The 23,135-nt window shown below is 37.2% G+C and overlaps 1 protein-coding gene across 1 annotated transcript in view; it reads left to right on the top strand.

Moving 5' to 3' along the window:
* Nucleotides 1–23,135, top strand: part of GABRR3 (gamma-aminobutyric acid type A receptor subunit rho3) — a gene marked incomplete at its 3' end in the record, with an annotated part of 43,402 nt that overhangs the window by 4,949 nt on the left and 15,318 nt on the right. The window contains exons 2-5 of the mRNA XM_080696340.1: nucleotides 4,345–4,412; nucleotides 11,732–11,955; nucleotides 15,050–15,132; nucleotides 16,158–16,298. Coding sequence (XP_080552466.1) covers nucleotides 4,345–4,412; nucleotides 11,732–11,955; nucleotides 15,050–15,132; nucleotides 16,158–16,298 — 516 coding nt within the window. The remainder of the gene's footprint in view (nucleotides 1–4,344; nucleotides 4,413–11,731; nucleotides 11,956–15,049; nucleotides 15,133–16,157; nucleotides 16,299–23,135) is intronic.

The raw sequence follows: 23,135 nt of genomic DNA, 5'->3' as shown, positions 1-23,135 counted from the left end.
GTATGAATCTGGACGGAGGAGAGAAGAGATCTCAGAGATGTCAGGAACCCCATCTTCTCACCTGCACAAAAGTCAACTCAAGATGGATCAAAGATCTGGAAATTAGATCAGAGACTTTACAATTACTAGATTACTAGAAAAGGGCACAGGACAACGCTCAAACATTTAAGCACTGGTAGAAACTTTCTCAATAACACTCCCAAGACACAAGACATTAAAATGAGGATTAATAAATGGGATTGTATTAAATTCAAAAGAACCTTGAAAGGAAGCCAACAGAATGGGAGATCTTTGCCAATACTCCTCTGAAAAAGAACTGATATCTAGAATATAGCAAGGACTTTAAAAACTTGACAGCAAAAGAAAAAAATTAGAAAATGGACAAGTGAACTAAATAGACACTTCACAAAAGAAAAAAATACAAATATCCAGTAAATATATAAAAATGTTCAATATCATTAACAGAGAGATGCAAATCAAAACTACCCTAAGATTTTAGTTAACATCAATTAGAATGGCAGTCATTAAAGTTACTAACAATAAGGGTATGGGGAAATAGGAACCCACACATTGTTGGTAGGACTGCAAATTAGTGTGGCCACTGTGGAGATCAGTGTGGAAGTTCCTCAAAAAAAAGAATGGAACCACCATATGACCCATCTGTCCACTCCTGGATATCTTCCTATAGGGACTGAATCCAGATGATTATAGTAATGCATTCATATCTATGTTTATAGCAGCACAATCCACAATAGCCAAAACAGCATAGCTGAACATCAACATATGAATGGATTACAAAATTACAAGGTATACACACAGCCATAAAGAAAAACAAAATCTGCAAGAAAAGATGGAACTAGAGAATATAATGCTTACTCAAATCTCTCCACAGGCTTCACATCACCACTAGGTTCCTTATTATACCTAATACAATGTAAGGTTCAATGAATAGTTACTATATTGTATTATTTCGGAAAAAAAGAATAATGACAAAAATCTGTATGTGCCTAACACAAGGCAGATAGTTTCCAATATTTTTGACCCACACTAGATTGAATCCATAGATAAGGAACTCATGGATACAGATAATAACCTGTACTTAAAAGCCACAAGATTCTAAATACAAGTTGTTCATCTTATTTGTCAGAAAACATGTGATAAGAAACACTATAATGACTGTCACTCTCTCTTTACTTTTCCTTTTTTTATTTTCTTTTCGTGTGTGTGTGTGTGTGTGTGTGTGTGTGTGTGTGTGTTACTGAGGATTGAAACCAGGGACATTCTATCTCCGATCTACACTCCCAGCCCTATTTCATTTTTCTTTCTTTCTTTCTTTCTTTCTTTCTTTCTTTCTTTCTTTCTTTCTTTCTTTCTTTTTTTTTTTTTTTTGGTGGTACTGGGGGTGGAACCCAGAGGCTTTCTACCTCTGGGCTATACTCCCAGACCTTTTTTTATATTTTACTTGGAAACAGAGTCTCACTAAGTTGCTGAAAGCCTCACTAAGTACTGAGGCTGGCTTCAAACCTGTGCGATCCTCCTGTCTCAGCCTCCCAAGCATGGGGATTAAAAGTGTGCGCCACCACGCCTGGCTTCATTTTTCTTTTTAAAGAGGATCTTACATACATCTGGGCATGTTGGTGCATGCCTATAATCTTAGTATTTGGGAGACTAAGACAAGAAGATCTCAGCAATTTAGCAAGACCCTGTTTAAAAATAAAAAATAAAATAGGACTTGAGGTACAGCTTTGAGGTAGGATGCCTCTGGGTTCAATCATCAATGCCCCCCCCCAAAAAAAAACCATTCATACTAAGTTACTACATGCTGCTGGACTCAAACCTGTAACCCTCCTATCTCATCCTCCTAAGTACTGGGATAACAAGTGTGTGTCACCGCATCTGGCTTCACCTTTTCTTTTCTCGGGAATGAAACCCAGAGACCTTATACCTCCGGGCTGTACTCCCAGACCTGTTTTATACTTTATTTGGAAACAAGGTCTCACTAAGTTGCTGAGAGGCTCACTAAGTAGCTGCGGCTGGCTTTGAACCTGCGCGATCCTCCTGTCTCAGCCTCTCAACCGCAGGGATTCCAAGCATGTGCCACCACCCCCGGTTTTATCTTTTCTATTTTTTTTGTGTGAGACGTAGACTATGCTGCATTCCTAAGAGGGAGATTTGCAATTTTGCTTAATCACAATAGTAATATCATAAGTTTTATGCTATTTGCTGAGCACCAATGAAGTTTGGCAACAGTATTATTTCTAGTCATCGAATGAGTCTCTATACTGAGAATTACACACACACACACACACACACACACACACACACACACACATATATATATATTTTGTTATTGTTGTTGTTGTTGTTTTTGCAGGTATGAGGATGGAACCCAGGGGCATTTGACCTCCGAACCACACCCCCTGCCCTATTTTTATTCTTTATTTTGAAACAGGGTCTCACTAAGTTGCGGAGGGCCTCACTAAGTAGCTGAGGCTGTCCACGAACCGCGATCCTCCGGTTTCAGCCTCCCAAATGCTGGGATTACAAGCGTGAGCCACCACACCCAGCTACACTCATATTTTACAGGTGAAGAAACCAAGCTCAAGTTATTCCTCCTCACTTGATAGTGGTGAGGCATGATCTAGGTACAAACCCTAGTCCACATGGCTCTAATGCTAGCGCTTCAGACCAGGAAGTGCTGCAACCCTGCCAAGACCATTTCACATCTCTTGGAGTATTAGAATTGCTGAGATATTTGCTCACCATGAAGTGCCAGGTAGGGCCATGAACAAGGTATGTTCATGAATCTTCATTTTGGTTATTGATTCAAGAAAAAAAGGCAAAAAACCCCACCAACCAATAGTACTGAACCCTTCCCAAATAATGCTTAATCATAACTCTCAGCTACAGTGTTATTTATAGAATCATCATTAGTGTTATAGGAATTGATCCAATATATTAGGAATAGGTTGGTGGTGAAGATGCCAGGCAGGATATGTTGGAGTGACAGCCAGGGCCTAGCTAGGGGGAAGCCCTCCAAATAAGGAGTGATATTGAGGGAATGGGCTATAAGAACAAAAAAGGGAGTCCGTGTTTACAAAATAAAGGTAACATCAGCCAATTAATGGAGAAGTCACAGAAGAGAGACAGAGACTGGCAAGACGTAGCCTGTGTGATACAATAGTGTGCATTTAAAAGGCCATTGAATTATAGGCACACATATGTCACATGTAGTACATCAAATCATTACTTAACCTAGTAAAGAAGCTTTTCAGGCCCATCCGCTCCAAATCCCAGAATCTTAAACAACCAGTAGGATTCATCTACACGGGGTTTATATTTTTACCAATAGTTGGAAGTGTTAACTCATGACCATATAAGCAATAAGATTTTCCTTTTGTCTCATCATGGCAACAAAATATATAAAGAGTATATGTATAAATTCATAAATTCTGTCCCCACATGTGTGCATGAAATTTTATACTCTAAACGATGAAGCTATTAACATCATTTTCCCCTCAGAAAGGAAGTAGTGAAATCCTTTATTAGAGGAACTGGGAACTGTCTACCGCAGTCTAGTCTGGATCCCTGCTGTTATTCAGGATTTCGAGGGCCATCAACCTGGTGGGGGAGGGGGCTCAACTGCAAACAAGCCTCAGCATTTCTCTGTGTGAAATTGCCCCATTCTGGCTACCATCATACTCTCATAAACACATTTCTGAGGCTGTCTGTTCTTTCCCTGTTGTTGCTGATGATGTGTAAAGGGACAGTGGCATCCAAGTGTAGCACTGCAGTATCAGCGTGTACATAATATAATCACACAGTTTGAGTACACAAGTGAAAAATTGTTTTGTTTTGTTTTTTGTTTGTCTATCTGTTTGTGGAGGAAGAAAAATATTTCATCATTGTCCAGAGTCAAGTACTCTAAAACCTTCCTTGACTCTAAAATATGACCATTACCACATAAAATACATTCCACATACCCTTAGATGTGTTACCAAAACAATGTTTCTTTTGGAATCACTACTATCTTAAAAATTAAAGTAAAAATAAAACTGGAGATACCATAAAAGAAAAATATTGAGGTGTTCCCAAGCAAGTGAGTTATAATTATTGGAAGAGCATTTATTTACACATGTACCATCATTATTATTATTATTATTATTATTATTATTATTATTATATAGGGTAAATGATTCACTACCTAATGGATGAATATTTGGTTTAAAAAACTTGAAGCATAATTCATTTGTAGTCTATGAAAAATAATCTTTCTCCGTTTTTAAAGTTTCTAAAATGATTGTCAAGCATTTCTCAACATTTTATCCACTGTTCTTTTTGTAGGGTCCCCAGTGCCAGTAGGTATAGATGTCCAGGTTGAAAGCATTGATAGCATTTCAGAAGTTAACATGGTAAGTTTCTCCATGAAATATTGGTATTTTTTAATATATATGCAGCGTTTTTAATGAAACATCAGATATTATTGAAAAATAAAGTACAGGAATTCTAGGACAGAAGTTGTCATGGTTCAGATGTAGTCACACCCATCATTTACATATTGACCAATGCTGCTCTGTCTTTTTCTGAAAAAGACAACAACAAGAACAACAACAACTCAATAGAGGCAAAAGCATTGGGGTTTTTTCTTTCAAACCACATTTACTGGAATATTAAAGATAGTAACATAAAATGCTTACGAAAAAAAGAAAAGAACGGAATGCTTATTTGTAATCCTTATTTGTAATCATACAAATGAATTTGTAACCATACAAATGAGTTTGTATGATTACAAATAAAGATTATCTACCTCTAGCAATATTGCTAATTTTTCTTTTGGGGGGATTTTATTTTTTTATTTTTTTATTGGTATTGTCATACATCTTAATGGAATACAAGATGGAATACAAGATGGATACATGCACACATCACTCATTTAGCCCTTCCCCAATTCCCACCCCATTCCCTCCACCTTCTCTGCTTCTCATGTTTGGCTTAGTGACTGACTTTGATATGTTTATGAATGCACAGCATGTACATTAGGGAATTTCCCTCTTTCCTCCTCTCATTCCCCTCAGTTAGCTCGCTTTATTTGCTCAACAGTGGTTTCTCCTTCCTCCTCTAGAGTTCCTCCTTTGACCCTTTTGCTCCCTAGCTTCCATATAACAGGGAAAGCATCCAATTTTTTTACTTTTTGTAACTGATTAATCTCACTTAGCATAATGTTCTCTACTTCCATCCATTTCCCTGTAAATGATGTAATTTTATTCTTTTTTTCCCCGTACCGGGGATGGAACCCAGGGGCATTCAACCTCCGAGCTACACCCCCTGCCCTATTGTTTATTCTTTATTTTGAGACAGGGACTCACTGAGTTGCGAAGGGCCTCATTAAGTAGCTGAGGCTATCCGCGAACCATGATCCTTCAGTCTCAGCCTTCTGAATGTTGGGATTTCAAGCGTGAGCCACCACGCCTGGCTCAATGTTATTCTTCTTTATGGCTGAGTAAAATCCATTGTGTATATAACACATTATTTTGAAATCTACTCATCTATCGATGGATATCTTGGCTGGTTCCATAGTTTGGCAATTGTGAATTTTGTGGCTATGAATATAGATATGCATGCATTCGTTTGGTAGTTTGGTTTCCATTCTTTTGGGTAGATACTCAGAAGTATCACTGGATCATATGGTAGATTTGTTCTTATTCTTCTGGGGACCCTCCATACTGTTTTTCTAAGTGGTTGCACTAATTTGCAATCCCACCGACAATGTATTAGAGTTCCCACTTTTTCACATCCTCGCCAGCATTTGTCGTTGTGTTTTGAGTGATTGCTATTCTAATTGGAGTTAGGTGAAATCTCAGTGTATTTTAATTTGTATCTCTCTGATTGCTAATGATGTTGAACATTTTTTTTCATACATTTATTGGCCATTTGAATTTCTTCTTTTGTGAAGTGTCTATTTAGTTCACTTGCCCATTTTTGAGTGGGTTGTTTTCTTAGCAGTGAATTTCTTGAGTTCTCTATATATTCTACATTAGTCCTCTATTGGAGGAATAGGTGACAAAAATTTTCTCCCATTCTGTCTGCTTTCTATAGAGGTTTCTGATCATTTCTTTTTCTGTACAGCTCTTCAGTTTAATGCAATCCACATATTGATCTTCATTTTAATTTTTTGTGCCTTTGGGGTCTTGTTGAGAAAGCTTTTACCTTGGCCTATGTGTTGAAATTTTGGACCTATCCCCTCTTCAAAGAGCTGCAAGGTCTCTGGTCTGATTTCCAAGTCTTTGTTCCATCTTGAATTGACTCTTGTGCAGGGTGAGAAAGTAGGGTTTATTTCCATTTTTCTGCATATGGTTAACCAGTTTTTTCAACACCATTTGTTGGAGAGGCTATCTTTCTTTTCAGTGTATGTTAAGCATTGATGCTTTAATAAATCATTTTAGTTATATGTTGTTATGCATGTTATATATATATAATATCATTTTATTTACCCATGTTTAATTTTAGCTACATAGTTATATATAGAAATATATATATATATGTATGTGTAGACATATAGTAATATAGGTCATCCATGTTACTTTGCTTAATAATAGAGTTGCAGTTGTTTTACTCTCTTCATTTTTTTTCACCTTTGATTACATTCTCGTTCCTTTTCTAGTCTCACTTTTTCTCTCTCATGGCTTTTCAGCAGTGGGCTATTGCAGAACACCATGATATGTTTAGCTATATAACATGGACTGGAAGCAGTTTTACAGAAATGAGAATTATAATGTCTGTGCAATATGAAATCACTACCATGAGACCTTACCCATAAAATAATAAATTATTGAACCAAGCTTTTGTAGACTGCTTCCAAATGTTTCAATTGATACTAAGTTTGCTTATTTATATACAACCCATAGCATAAAACAAAGGATCTTTTGATTCATAGTATTAAAATTAAGAAAATGTTATCTATTTCTTCGTATCTTCCAGAAACATAAATGATTGTCATTATTTTATTTTGTAATGAAACATCTATATTTTCTGGGTGTATTATTTATCGCCCACTGGCATAAAACTTGAAACTGGTCACTGGTTATTATCACTGAACTTCCTTTTAGCGTCTTTCTGTCTCCTATGCCATTTTGTTTACTTTGTCTTTCTACCTTTTTTTCTCCTTAACCTAGTTTTATCATTTTAGCCATTCATATATTTTAATATCCTTTACCATACATTTTCCATTTTATTTCCCGAATGCCAATTTATAAACACTTTCTTTACTTACATAATTACAAGAATATTTAAATAATATTCAGGGTTTTGCAAGATTTTACTCTAAGAATAGTTAATAGTGTCACTAGTTTCTATGCACAAGTATTTATATACTTGTTTTCAGATATATTTCTTTTTACCTACTGTCTTTTTTTGGTGGTACTGGGGTTCCTGGAAACCCTTCTACCTCCAGGTTACACTCCCAGACCTATTTTATATATTTTTTAAATTTGGAAACAGGGTCTCTTAAACCATTGAGGTTGGCTTCGAACCTGCGTGATCCTCCTCTTTCAGCCTCCCAAGCACGGGGATTACAAGCATGTACCACCACACCCAGCTTACCTACTGTCATAGATAGATAGAGAGATAGAGAGATAGATAGATAGATAGAGATAGAGATTTTTTTAAAAAAAAAAAAACAGGGTCTTTTAAGCCAGCGCGGCTGGCTTCAAACCTTCGCAATCCTCCTGTCTCCACCTCCCAAGCGCCGGGTGCGCCACCACGCCCGGCTTACCTCCTGTCTTTTAATAACTCGCTAATGTAGTGTCTGAGTTTTGTTCAGCCCCTTTTTGCTTGCTTTCCTGTGCCAATTGAAGAAGACCTTTACGGTTTCAAGTTTTCAACTTCCTTTTCCTTGTTCTCACCTAAGTGATATTTGTCCTCCCTAGATCACTCTTTCCATCTCCTTTCATTCTCCTCAGTTCTCTGTCCCTTCTCTTATCCCCTTCAGCTTCACTCCATTGGTTTCCACCACATGCACACATCACCCCATGGGCGCTATCATGTGCCCTATCACCCCATAACATGCTGCTTAACAATGTGTTTTGCATTTTGTTTGTACTTGAGTTTTAACACCCCCCCCCCAACACTCGCACACCTAAAGCATTAGGAGTCAGTGATGAATGTCTTTAGAGGGGGTATCCTCTCATCGGAGCTCTCTCAATGGCCACACCCAGGCCTTGCTTTGCTCTAAATTCTACCTGCTCCTTTCATTGAAGTTACCCAACTAGATTTTGGAGGCATTGGAGACTGCAACCCTCAGCCATGTGGCAGCCTGCATTTATGTATGTTTTGGTTTGGGACATTTTTTAACTAATCCATGAAACTTGTACATATTTACATAGTACCATGTAATGTACATATATATATATATATATATATATATATATATATATATTATATATGCTATGCTGTTCAAATTGGAATAAACATACCTATCTCCCTGAAAAGGTCATTTATTCAAAAGTCCCTTCTAGAAGCATATTGCCATTATCTGTTTTCACCTTACTGTGTAATTCCAGACCAGAAATTTTTGCTCCTACTAAACAGTCTTTCCTCATGCCTCCCTCACCTATTTTCTAGCCTCTAATAACCACCATTCTGCTCTCAACTTGTAGGAGATCTACTCCTCTAAAGTTCTCCTAAGAGTGAAGTTATGTGGCACTCTTCTTTCACTAAGACCAAGGAGTGCCTCTTCTGTGAATAGGGAAAAGTTAATTCACTGTATTTTTAAATTTTGTTTTCTTTCTGAAAGACCCATTATTTATCCAATCTACTCATTTAATAGACTTTTTTGTGGTTCTGGGAATGGAACCCAGGGGCATTCTACCTCTCAACTACACCCCCAATCCATTTTTTTATTCTTTATTTTGAAACAGGGTCTCACTAAGTTGCAGAGTGCCTCACTAAGTAATTGAGGCTAGCAGAGAACTGTGAAGCTCCCGTCTGGGCCTTCCAAAAGCATTACCATTCTCAGCTGACATTTTTATGTATATTAATCTTTGAAATTCTTTCTCTGTTCTGGAATCTTTTACACATGTGTTCTTATGAAATTTTGGAAGTTGCTTTTAGATACTTTTTGAAATAAAACTAATATAAAAACTAGCATATGTGATTATTTTTATAGAATTAAGTTTTGAAATTTAGATTGATGTGTTATTTTAATATGCAAATGCCACAATTAAAGATAAAAGTAAGAGAGAGAAAGCAAACAAAGCAGAGATCTCTTAAGGGAGCTGGTCCTAAAAATTATAAATTGCTAAGATCAAATAATCTTTTCATGTGTATACTTAATTAATATTTTTATTTATAGTGATTCCTCCAAAGAACTAACTGGATAAAAATTTCAGGACACATACAACTTCTAGAAAGTTCTAAACAAAATCATCTTTGACTCATTACACCTGTTTCAGTCTGGAAACTATTTGGCTAATGATCTGTCTAGTCCTTACCATTATCTAGTTCCATGTATAGTTCAATTAGATACAAGCTTTAAGTTAAACTTGCTTCATTTTCTCTCACTCTCCAAAGGACACCAGTAGAACTCATTACTTAATAAGTCCTAGTCTAGAAGGTTTGGACCCTTCCCCATCCAAAGGAAGCTCTCTGGAACGTCCTGAACTCATTGTGCTCCAGGAACAAACTCTCCCCCTTTCCTGACACGATCTCCAAGTCATTTCTGAGTGACCCAGATTGCACCTAAAGTTCTCATTGCCTCTACTTTGTATGCCCCCAAACTGGGTATCTCTTTCTTCCCTGAATGAGGTTAGCTTAGCTCCTCAGTACCAGGAAAATTTGGATAGAGTTCACTAGGCCCAATTTGAAAATGCTTTCTGATTATCAGTGACAGCCACCCCACCCCTGGGGTTAGCCATTTTGCTTCTCATTGATCCTCTTCCCATCCTCTCTTGTCCCACTTTAGTTTCTCCTTCTGTCCCTTTAAGTTTTGTCTTTCTTGGCTTCCACCTTAAAGTTCAGCCTGATCCTCATTATAGGGCCAGCTAGTAGTGGCATTGATGTATCACTGACATACATGCTATTTGACTTCGTGAGTTCAGTGTTTGCCTAGTGATCTTCAGATCAGAAAGAGCACCTAATTCGAAATAAATGCTTACGAAGGCAACCCATGCAGTAACCCACACAGTTCCCTGTAGGGCAGTGTTATGTTAATGAGTGAATCATTCTATTTATTTGCCCTCCTTCTAATCCAAAATTACACATGGCTAATGCTCCCAGATTAATCTGGAACAATAATACAATGTACCTCTATTTAGATTCTAAGAAAACAAACTGGCTCACAATGAATCAATGCCTTACTCATAGTTTACTGAGATATATCCTTTGTTGATACAATACATGCTAAAGTCCTATTATATTCATTAGTTCAAGGAAATTATATTTTTATTGGGCAATAAAAAATAGTACCTAGTAAACAATTGTGGAAAGTGAAAAGCACTGTCATTGTCCACACCCAATGACTTGGACGAAGCTAAGAGAGTTTCTGTACTAACAACCAAAATATTAAGTATAACATCTAAAAGCCAAACAAAAGTCAAACTATTTACTATTATTTTGCTAATATAATGTTAATATAGTTTTTTTCTCTCGCCTTTATGACTTTACCATTGGGATGCACATTAAGGATGAAAATCACCAAGCCCTACTAAGGCAGAATCTCTGGGAACGAGCCTCTGCAGAATGTACCATTTTAACATACTTCACATGTGATTCTTTTGCAAACTGGACTTTGAGGATCATTTTGTAATATTATTTCTATCTCTCAAGCTGAGAAAGATTACTGGCTCTGTTCCTGAACCTCTGACAACCTACTTTACACTCACAACTCTAATAAATATGTTCAAGTTTTTGTGGGACTGTAGTTTATGCAATTTGGGTTACCCACTTTAATAAAATATAGCACAAAATCATGAATAAAAAACAATTTTAAGTGTGAATATTTGCTGGAATGTGGTAGAGAACACTTATAATCCCAGTGCTTGGGAGGCTGAAACAGGAGGATCTCAGGTTCAAGGCTCAAGAAGGGCAGAGTCATCATTCAAGTAAGTACTACCATCTCAGCAACTTAGCAAATCCCTCAGCAACTTTATGAGACTCTCAGTAACTTAGCAAGACCCTGTTTCTTTATTTATTATTATTTTTTCTTTGCAGTACTGCGGATGGAACCCAAGGGCATTCTACTTCTGAACTACACACCCTAGTCCTATTTTTCTATTCTTTATCTTGAAACATGCTCTTAAGGGCCTCGCTAAGTAGCTGAGGCTAGCCTCAAACCTGTGATTTTCCTGTCTGAGTCTTCCAAGTACTAGAATTACAGGCGTGAACCACCCCGCCTGACTTACTTAGAATACAAAAAAAAAAAAAAGTCACAGCAAAGTAATAGACAATAAGATATTGAAATTTCAAGTCATTTTCATTTGGGATTCTTTAAGGTGATTATCAGAATGTTACTTAAAATGCTTCCCATTGATAACCGAGCTTCCCTTCCCCAACTTGAATACTCCATAACTCCAGAAATTTTCTACATTCACTGGGGTTTATGTGAAGGAGAAGTCGTTTATTAGCTTCATTCTAAATCTACCTGAAAATACAATATATACCATTCACCTACCCATGGCAATCAGATCCTGGACCCTACTCCTATGGTTTTGATTGGTTTCTTTTTCTCTATGCCTAGGACTTTACAATGACTTTTTATCTCAGGCATTACTGGAAAGATGAGAGACTCTCTTTTCCTAGCACAACAAACAAAAGCATGACGTTTGACCACAGATTGATTGAAAAGATTTGGGTGCCCGATATCTTCTTTGTCCATTCTAAGAAATCCTTCATCCATGATACGACGATGGAGAACATCATGCTGCGAGTCCACCCTGATGGGAATGTCCTTTTCAGTCTCAGGTAAAGAGGCCTCTCTTGATTGCCTTTGGCTTTCTTGGACTACAGCCATCATCCACACCAGAACTGGTGGGTCTCAATTCAGACTAAACTCACAAAGTTCCTGTCAGGCTAATGATGCTGGTGGTTGGGACACAAGGAGATGTGATTTCCCCTAGTTCTGATACCCAGATTTTAAGGAATTGAACTATATCTATTACGTATAAAAGTTGGTTTGACAAATAGAGTAGACCTGAACTTGGGAAATCCATAAAGTCTGGCACACACAAGTATATAATCCTGCCCTTTCTCCACTCCACTTCACCTCACCTCTTTATCCCATGAAGTAGTTTTGGAAACTTGTATTAGGTAAATAATTATTTTTATTTTATCTATGTCCTTCAGTTTTTATCAAGTAAGTACTAAATTGCTTACTTACTTTTTCTTTTTTCTCTTTTTTATTTAAAGTATTTGCCCAAACATTATGCTCTAACAGGTCTACATATTTAATGTCGCATGTTTTCTTTTAGCTAAATGAATCCTATGCATAACAAGTGGCTTAAAATAGATATTCTAAAAATGATTGGTAAATCCATGCAATTCAGCTTTTTAAAATGTCCTACAAATTTCAGGATGAAAATGATATCCCAAAATACATCATTGTCTTGATCTCTAGGGCCTGTGTAGTTTATTCTATATGGCAACAATGTTCTTCACGTGTGTGATTAAATTAAAGACCTTTAAATGGGAAGATTATCCTGGGTTCTATTTGGGACTTCAGTGTAGTCATGCTGATAATAGAAAGTCAAAGGGAAAGTTGATACACACAAAAAAGTGGCCACGAACCAAGGAATACTAATAGCTATTAGATGTAAAATGAATAGATTTCTTCCTTCAAACACCTAAGAGAACAGGAATATTGTGACAAGTTAATTTGGGCCTGGTGATATTGATTTCAGATTTCTGGCTTTCAGAACTGTGAAAATAAATTTCTCTTCTTTTAAACCACCAAGTTTGTGGTAATTTGTTATAGCAGCAAGAAGAAACTTAAATAGACTCATTTTGCTCATTAAGAATGTTTGTACAAAATAGCAATCACCAGCTATTATTTTTATAAATAAAATTAATGAAAAATATTATTTTCAATAGGACTTTTAAATCAGGAGCAACATAAGATTTATAAGTATTATAGTCAAATCTTACTAGGAGTGCTTCAAGCCTGGAGAGCAATATCTGGCTAATGAATCAACTGATTAAAATTTGCCTTGGTGAGCTGGGCATGGTGGCACACACTTGTAACACCCGCACTTGGGAGGCGGAGACAGGAGGATCCTGTAGGTTCGAAGCCAGCTGCGCTGGATTTAGAGACCCTGTTTCCAAATTTAAAAAAAAAAAAAGTATAAAAATAGGTCTGGGAGTATAGCCCGGAGGTAGAAGGGTTTCCAGGAACCCCAGTACCACCAAAAAGAAAATTGCCTTGGTGAGAGTAGAACTAGTAAAGGATGGACTCAATGGACTTTTCTTAAAGATTTGACCCTTGCCAGATTGCTACAAGATAACCTCTAATCCCTTGGAATATTCTACCTGAAAAGAGTGAGTTTTTTGTTGTTTTGTTTTGTTTTGTTTTTAGCCTGGAGTCTATGGGTCAAGCCAGATAGTCTGGTTTCACAATGTGGTTTATGGGAGCCCTCAAACATGTAGCATCAGCATGACCTCTGGAGGGCTTTGCAACTAAGGTCAGCCACATGGGTCGTCAGCCATGTCTATGTGTGTGGCTCTCAGTTAGGACTTTGTACAGTGAGGTTTTCATGAGCTTCTCTGGCTCCCAATACTTTGTCCATGTTGTCACACATCTTGCTGGAAGAATGAAGCACTGCCTACCTAACTCCACTAGGAAAGGACAATTGGAAACTTGTTCTTAGTCTCCTCTGGGCCCTGCCCTTGCTCTTTTTCTATTTTGATTTTATTCCCTTCATTACAGTTAGGGTAAACAACCATGAGTTTAACAGCTTTGCTGAGTTTTGTTAGTCTTTGGAGGGTGGTATTGGACATCCCCAACTCAGAGTGACTCAAAGTTGATGTCAACACAGTTCTTCCAGCCAATCGAGGATCCATCCTGAGTCCAGTGCCAGGTTATCTGGTTCCTGGCTTGGTTCTGACACCACCTAACGCAGAACCTCCTTGATCACTAACTTCTTCATGTGTACTTCAAAGGAAATAAACTGAAGACCTCAGAGTTATGTTTCAGCTTTAACACACTAGGAATATACCAGAATGGATATGCTTTGTTTACGCAAAGTCATCCAGACATTTCTCTGGCTTGGCATTTTAGTACATGACTGTTAACAGTAGAATTCAGCTCATAAAACACAAAATGATTCCACTCTTCTGATTAACTCAGGGGTATCATGGGTAGGAGCATCTGTTGCCTTTGTTTTTTGCAAACTTGCTTGGGGGCCTTTTATGAACCTGTGATCTGCTATTGTGGGTGCCAACGTTTCTACTTTGAGGCAAGATCATAGTACAGCAGCTTCTGCCTGAAGCCAGGAAAATCTAAGAGGATACAAAATCTAAAAAAATAAACCTCATCAGTATGTCAGCGTTTTTACCTAATAGCACCTGAATTATGCATTGGGCACATAGATCTATAACTAAACATGCTCCGGGCTTTTCCCACACTATTGTTTTGTGAATAAAATTTGTACCCATAGATTTTTTTATTACCACTAGTCCAACCCTTAATTACTAGGGACTACTTACATTTAGGTCTTCCAACAAGCAGAAAAGGTTTAAATCAACTCTAATTCATCTCACTTTGAAATGTGTCTTTCTGAAAACATTAGAGCCAGAAAATACAGAGGGAGCTTATCAGGAACTGGTAAGACCAGAAGGATCATGAGAGCTGTAATTCACTCATCAATCTGCATCCTAAGCAATTACGATCTATCTTGTGTGCGCTTCCTTGCATGTTATTTGGACAGAAGATAGTAACACCTATTTTGCATTATTCTGGAAGCCACACAAAACAGGAAAATATTAAGGGAGCTTCAATGTTGCATGCTAACTTGGCCATATGGGTAAATGATCTGCAGTTTTCTTTTTCTCATTCCTTTTATAGGATAACGGTTTCGGCCATGTGCTTAATGGATTTCAGCAGATTTCCTCTTGACACTCAAAATTGTTCTCTTGAACTGGAAAGCTGTAAGTCCTATTTCCTGATAGAGTGATTCCACACCATCGGAACACATTACAAAATTTCATGAAAATAAGTATGCTCTTAACAAGTGTTTTAAAAACCTTGATATATTTTTTGAAATAGTTGTGGGTATATTTTTTGTTTGCTCTTTTGTCTTTAATAAAGATGATAGTTTGTCTTTAAAATGAGAAGATGAAAAATGGGAAGATGTGCTTTGATTATTACATATTTTGCAAATTCTTACAATGCTTACTCCCTAAAAGGGTGTATTCTAGTGTTACTAAGTAGATTGACAGTCTTCCCACATTGGCAAACCTCTGGAATTTGTCCTCTGAGGAGTCACAATTCTCCATTAAGTATATGTGGCTTTCCAAGAAAAAAAACAGCTCTAACCACAGACCCTCTAATAAAAAATTTATAAAAGGGGATCCAATCCAGCTCCCTGTTGATTACTTTTTCCCTACAGCTATTTTTTATAAGATACCTTAAAAGGTGACTGCAATTTTTCATAATGTGATCAAAATTCAGAGAAAAACAATGGATGCCTCCTACACATATGTTTTCTTCTTATATCTAATAGAAACTTTCTATGACAATATGTGATGTTAGAAGAAAATTTCTTAAGTTAGTTAGGCTTATTTTGAAATTTTATCTATGAAAGGTACAGAATTAAAGAGGTCTTAGAGCCTGGAGTCAGCCATGGGACCATGACATGGAGCTATTGCTTTACCCTGAGACCTGGCTTCATTTGTGAGCACACACACAGAGACAGGGGAGCAGGGTTGGAGATTTTTAATGCATTATGGCATAAGAAAATCCTCTACCCTATACCATTCCTCAGGGTCTCATATTTTGAAATTTTTCCCCAGGGAGTGGGTATGGCCATTTATGGGTGAATACTTTTCTGCACTGAATATACATGCCATTGGAGCACATGTTGGGGTTGCAAAACTGTGCAAAACATGGTTATAGACTTCACATAATGTACAAGAGCCTTTTGAAGTTACAGGAATGGTACTTTTTGTTTCAGATGCCTACAATGAGGAGGATCTAATGCTATACTGGAAACATGGGAACAAGTCCTTAAACACTGAAGAGCACATTTCCCTGTCTCAGTTCTTCATTGGGGAGTTCAGTGCATCCAGTGGATTGGCTTTCTATAGCAGCACAGGTACAGCATTGTATGTGGACAATCTGTTGTCATTAATCAAGCCCCTACTGTTTGCAAAGTACCACGACATGTGAAGAAGATTTGAATTGAGACAAGTGTCCTATTTGACCAATAATAATATCTCCCTGTTTTCACAGACAGCCTCCACCTTTAAAATGTACCACTTCTCTGCATAAAAATGCCTCTAACACATGCCCTGCTTCTGTTGTTGGGCACTCTGTCTTTCTCAATACAGCACTTATTTTTGAAACATAAAGATCATAGTTCTTTTCTTCTCAAAACCCACTAGGGTTTTCTTTTTTATTTATTTTTTTAATTTTTATTTTTATTTTTTTTATTATTTTTTTGGGTGGTACTAGGGATGGAACCCAGAGGCTTTCTACCTCTGGGCTATACTCCCAGACCTATTTTATATTTTATTTGGAAACAGGGTCTCACTAAGTTGCTGAGAGCCTCACTAAGTAGCTGAGGCTGGCTTCGAACTTGTGCAATCCTCCTGTCTCAGCCTCCCAAGCACGGGGATTACAAGCGTGGGCCACCACGCCTGGCTCCCACTAGGGTTTTCTGTGACATGTACAACCAAAATCAAACATTCAACATAGTCTACCTCCTGCCTAGTGTTGTGACCTTACCTAGCGCCCTTGCCCTTGCATCCTGCTCCCCTTCTGGCCTTCTCAAACACACCCCTTATGTCTCTGGGGCTTTGCTGTGGCATTCTCCTCGCAGTCTAGGATGCTCCCCTGCCCCACCTTCTCATGATGAGACCCTTCCTCACTCAGAGCTTTGTTCACCTGTCTCAGACAGCGCTTCCTAATCACCATGTCTGAAAGAGGCCTTCCTCACCATCTCCTGCCTCTTTTTGTCTTCCCAGCATTGACCACAACCTGAAAAATGATTTGCTTTGTTGTCTGAGTTTGAAAGAAGACAGAGGATATTTCTGACACATGATAGATAACTCAATAAAAGGCAGATGAATGAATCAATCAATAAAGTACATCCTTGTTCTAAATACAAAAGCCATTCTATATCAGGTCTTCCTGGTGTGTTCTTTACTGTGATGGATGTATTTTTAATTGGGTGGCACCTATCCAAGATACTTTTTAAAGTTATTTTGGAATTGGGCATGGTGGCACAAGCTTGTAATCCCACTTCTTGGGAGGCTGAGACAGGAGGATCCCAGGTTTGCAGCCAGCCTCAGCTACTTTGTAAGGCCCTTTGCAACTTAGTGTGGCCCTGTTTTAAAAGAATAAAAATTAGGGCTGGGGGTATAGCTCGGATGTAGAATGCCTCCGTTTTTAATCTGCAGTATCACTAAATAAATTAATTAATTAATTAATTAAGTTATCCTGGACCCTTGGTAACTAAGGTTAGAAGTAGCCTTCTTGTGATCCCCTCCCCACCCATCTCCTATCATCATGCCAATTATTAGTAGTCTGAGTCATTTTAGGCAAATAAAATGCCATTTGTGATTCAGTGAAGGCATTTTCTGTAACCAAAAACTGTGACCACCACTGGCCCTAAGGTTCAGTGCTGCCCTGGATGGGAGCATTTTGCCACGGAGCTTTGATGGAGGGGGATGGAGAGGGACATGTCTTCTCTTCAGATGTTCCCCACTGTTCTTAGACCTTGGAGAGCAATTTTCCTGCATCTTTGTTTTATTTCTTTTCTTGCAGTGCTGGGATTGAATTCTGTGTCTTTAAGAGAAAAACTGAAATTTACATCCCAGTAAAGCTAATTGACTTTCTAAAACGAATAGCTCTTTAGCAATTTAGATACACAAGAAATATTCTATGTCACCCACTATTTTTCTACATTGCCTAGGATTCAGCATAGGGTGCTATTCATTTTAATCATGTTTATTGCCTTTTCTGATATGTAAGTAACACACATTTATGTGTTTTGAACACTGATATATTCCCAGGTCAGAAGAAATGCTCAAAAGCAAATTGTAAAATAAATGAATAAATGGTAGATAATTTGAAAATAACTCAGAAAAGTATAAGGAAAGACTCCTTTATAATCTTACTCTATAAACAGTTATCATATATTTTTATGCCCTTCTCTTTTTTCTATATAAGTAAGTACAGATATATTTTATCAGGATTTTTAATACTCTTAGCCCTAAATTAAATTAAACCAATACTTAAATAAAGGAATATATGCAATGAACAATGATATCTATAAAGTATAGTTTGGGTGTTTTTTTTTTCATTTTACTACTTCTATGATGAAATAGCTTTGATACATGATAAATCGTGCATACAACTTTGCAATTGTTAATGCTAATATAATGTGATCTATATGAAGCATAAAGATCTAGAGTACTTCCTGCACAAAATATATACAATGCATATAATAATAGCAATGACATTTCTTTAGATTTGAAGCACAAGTATTCATGAATACACACTCTAGATATTTTCTTTAAAAGAAGTTACATTTCACTTCTAAATTTCAGCTTTGCCCTGAATCATTCCATTGTTTCCACCATCTCCTTTATTTATGCTTATCAACCTTTCAAGCCCTACACTACTAGCCGATTTTTATTTTCTGCTGGCCATATTTTAGTCTGTCAAAAGCAGACGAAATACTTGCATTGAAAATTTTATTGCTTGCAAAGATTCCTTTAAGTGTCTTAAAATGACACAAATCCTTAATATTCAAAAGAAGTTACACCATCAAAGATAGAATTTTTTAAAATAAAAAAAATTAGGTTCATGTCTACAGTTTTGTGTTGCATGAGAGAAAGAGTCATTAGTGGGGTTTTTTTGTGTGTGGTACTGATGATGGGACCCAGGGGCATTGTATCTCTAAGCTACACCTCCAGCCCTAATTTATTTTTTATTTTGAAAGCTCACCGAGTAGCTGAGGCTGGACACGAACCTGTGATTCTCCTGTCTCAGCCTTCCAAGTACTGGGATTACAAGCATATGTCACTATGCCCGGCAATTAGTGATAAATTTTAAAAGCAACTAACAATAATATTACATATAATACTATATCTGTTCTTGAAGAAAAATATACACATATGTGTGTATTTGTATATGTATGTGTGCATTTTAAAAGTCTAAAAGCATTAACTAAAGATACCTCTGAGAAGTGGCTATAAATTGGGGAGATTCTATGTGTGTGTGTGTGTGTGTGTGTGTGTGTGTGTGTGTGTGTGTGTGTGCGCGCGCACGCGTGCACACAGTCACACACACATTGGCACATTCTAATGTTCTACCGCTGAGATACATCCCTAGCCCTTGTTTTGTTTCAGATTGAACCTAGGGCCATTCTACCACTGAGTTCCACCCTCACCCCTTTTTATTTTTTATTTTGAACTAGGGTTTTGTTAAGTTTCTAGAGAACTAAGTTGCTGAGTCAGACCTTGAACCTGTGATCTTCCTGTCTCATCTTCCCAAATACTGAGATTACAGGCATGTGCCATTGAGCCCAGATAGACTGAGGAGACATTTAAATTTATTTCAACACTTCCCATACACATATGTATGTGTGTGTGTGTATATATATATATATTTTTTTTTTTTTCCTGTACTGGAGATTGAACCCAGGGACATTCTACCTCCAAGCTACACCCCCAGCCTTATTTTTTATTCTTTATTTTGAAACAAGGCCTCATTAAGTAGCTGAGACAGGCCTTGACCTGTGATCCTCCTGTGTCAGCCTCCCAAGTATGGGAATTATAAGTGGACACCACCACACCTGGTCTCTAATTTTTAACTTGTTAAAATGTGCACATTTTTTTTTACCAGGGATTAAAACAGGCTCTAAAAGTAGGGGAAAAATTCAAGAGTAAAGCATTTTGGAAGTTGTATTTAAATATCAAATTAACATTAATATCTGGGTTCATTTTATCAAATCTATTTCCTAGATTTCAAGAAGATCACTTTTAGAAATGTATTTCAGTTCATCAATATGTGAGAGCTCTGCCTCATATTATCTATGAATTTTTAAACATGGCTTCCTGAGAGTCAAACTCAAGTGCCTTTTTCAGATTAATGTCCTCTTTAAGTATATTAGCTTCATCGGAAGAATTTTTTTATTTTTTTATCATTCCTACCATTACAACTATTGACCATATCCACCACTCTCAAATCAACTGTACAGAAAAACAGTGCATCTGGCTCCACTTTTAAGAGCTAAAAATACAGTTATGCAACCATTGTATCATTTTACAGCTGAACCACAGGGCTTTCACTTTTTTCTCAGCAATGACTTTAATGCTACCATGGCCACTGCACAAAAACAACCACCACTGCCTAGTAATACTAAAGGGTATTTACCCTCGATGATACCATTGCACAATGTGTTTGCAAAAGGTATAGATACTGGACAGAGACTTCCTCAGATCAAGCCCTGGTTTCTTACATATTAGCAATGTGACCTTGGGCAAGTTGCTTCATCTGTCTAACCCTCAATTTCCTCACCTTTACATGAATATCAGAGTACTCTCTGTCTCCTAGGGTTCTGAGGATACAGGAATGTCAAAACCAATATCATACATGTAACAAAAGGTTATGAAGATGTGTATTACTCACATACTGGGGCTTTCTAGAGAGAGCAGTGCAGGCTCCCAGGCAGCCTGAAAATGCAGATCACATTTACAAATGTATTTCGGTTCATGAACATGTGATAGCTCTGCCTCCTAGAATATGTGATAGCACTGCCTCTCTTGAGAACAGAAAGGCATGCCTGGCTTGGGGAATTATGGTAGTTTAGAGGTAGAGCTAAGCAGAGATTCCCTTTTGAGGGACAAGACTTGAATGGTTTGAACTTTTCTAATATGCCCAAAGAGAACTCACTCAGTGTTTATTGTTTCTGGTGGGGTTTTTTTGTTTTGTTTTTTTAATTGGCTCTCCCAAATGTGAAGCAGAAAGGGAAGTGGAAGTGAGGTTTGAGAGCTCTCAGTAGTCAAACAGAAAACTCAGATTTTTTATTACACTCTCCAAAATGATGGCTTCACACTCTTCCAAGGTAGCACTACTGTTGCTGGTAGAGAAAGGAACTTTTGCTGGCCTACAGCTTCAACCCCAATATCTCAAGTCTTCTGTTCCCTGGAGAACGTCAGCAGAGAGCAGCACTTCTGCTTCCTGATCATCATCCTACCCCAACTCACCTCAGATTATTCTCCAGAAAATTACAAATAAAGAAGGGATTACAGGGCAGGCATGGTGACACACACCTGTAATCCCAGTACTTGGGAAGCTGAGACAGGAGGATAGCAGGTCCTCGGCCAGCCTGCGGTACTTAGGCCCTCCGCAACTTATTGAGACCCTGTTTCAAAATAAAAAATATTGCTAGGGTATAGCTCAGAGGTAGAATTTCCCTGTGTTCAAGCCCCAGTTATACAAATAATAATAATAATAATAATAATAATAATAATAATAATAATAAGGGCCAAGGGTGTAGCTGAGAGGTAAACCATTCCTGGGTTCAATCCCTAGAACTAAGAAAAAAAATTCTTGCTTGATTTACAAAGTTCTACACAATCAATGTTGTATTTGTTTATCTAAGCTTATCTACTACTGCATTTAAGATCCTTCAGGGGGTATGGCACAGTGATAGAGGACTTGCCTAGCATGAATGAGGTCTATTCAATCTAATCAATTAAAAAAACACACACAGAAAACCCCATTACAGTTGGCCCTTTGTATCCAGAGGCTCTGGCTCCATGGATTCAACCAACCATTGATAGAAAATGTTTTTGAAAGGAGTCCACAGTAAATGTCTATGAAATTTTTTTTCAATAATAGGATTGAACCTGGGGGGCATCCTACTTCTGAGCTGTACCTCCAGGCCTATTTTATTTTGAAGCAGTGTTTCACTAAGTAGCAAAGGGCTTTGCCCTAAGTTGCTGAAGCTGACTTTGAACCTGTGATCTTTCTATCTGAACCATAATTATCTTAGAGTGTATATATATTAGTTGACAGAGAGAACCTCAGAAGGTGGTAAGAAAAAAAGGATAATAAGCATTTACTTGAAAATGGAGACTAGGAGTAGAATCCGTGAATTCAATGTGGATTGGACTGGTAGATATCATACCTACATGCCTAAATATTAACCTGATTCATCTAATTGGGTTTCTGTATTGAGTTTCCTAATAAATTTCTACTGAGATCAGTAGAAGGACTCTCTAACTTTGTAACAACTATGATTTTGCCTTATAATTTTTAACGTAGTCTCTATAGAATGATTTTATTTCAAAATATACTGACTTTATCATAGGAATACTAAACTTACTACTCATTCATAAAAATGTATTTTCATGTTTATTCACTTCATTTTTCATTGCCTTAATTTAATAAGAATTCCTTAAGATTGGCTGCATAGTTATTGTAAAAGAAAGCAAAGTAATATGAATTAGAAATGTGTGAGTGAGAAAAAATTAAAAAGAAGGGTAAAGTAATGTGTGTAACCTGGTCTGTGGTCATTACAAGGTGGCATTCATAGAGCTTCTATGGGTGGTCTAAAATTTTGGCTTTAAACTTTCTTATGGTCAATGTAAAAAGGGAAAACCCAGACAACATATGTGTGTGAACATGACCACAATTGGTGCTTTGTACCAGATCAAATAATATTATCGACATGATAATATGCATACAAAGAAACATCATCATCATTTGCCTAATTTTTTGCAGACTTGCCATAGAAATGGTATGGTATCCTGTAGTTTACAATAATGAAAATAGTTTAGGGGTGCCTTTCCCTTTATTTGAATTCTAGATTCTAGGTCTCAGATTAGAATTCAATGACTGAGTAACAATTATGAACCTTTTCTTTCAGATAAAATACTTCTCTTCATTTGTTATAACAAATAAATCATTTATTGGC

Source organism: Muscardinus avellanarius (assembly GCF_963383645.1).
Source record: "Muscardinus avellanarius genome assembly, chromosome: 5".
Classification (NCBI taxonomy): domain Eukaryota; kingdom Metazoa; phylum Chordata; class Mammalia; order Rodentia; family Gliridae; genus Muscardinus; species Muscardinus avellanarius.
The sequence above is the reverse complement of the archived record's forward strand: the minus strand, read 5'-3'. Positions and strand labels throughout refer to the sequence as shown.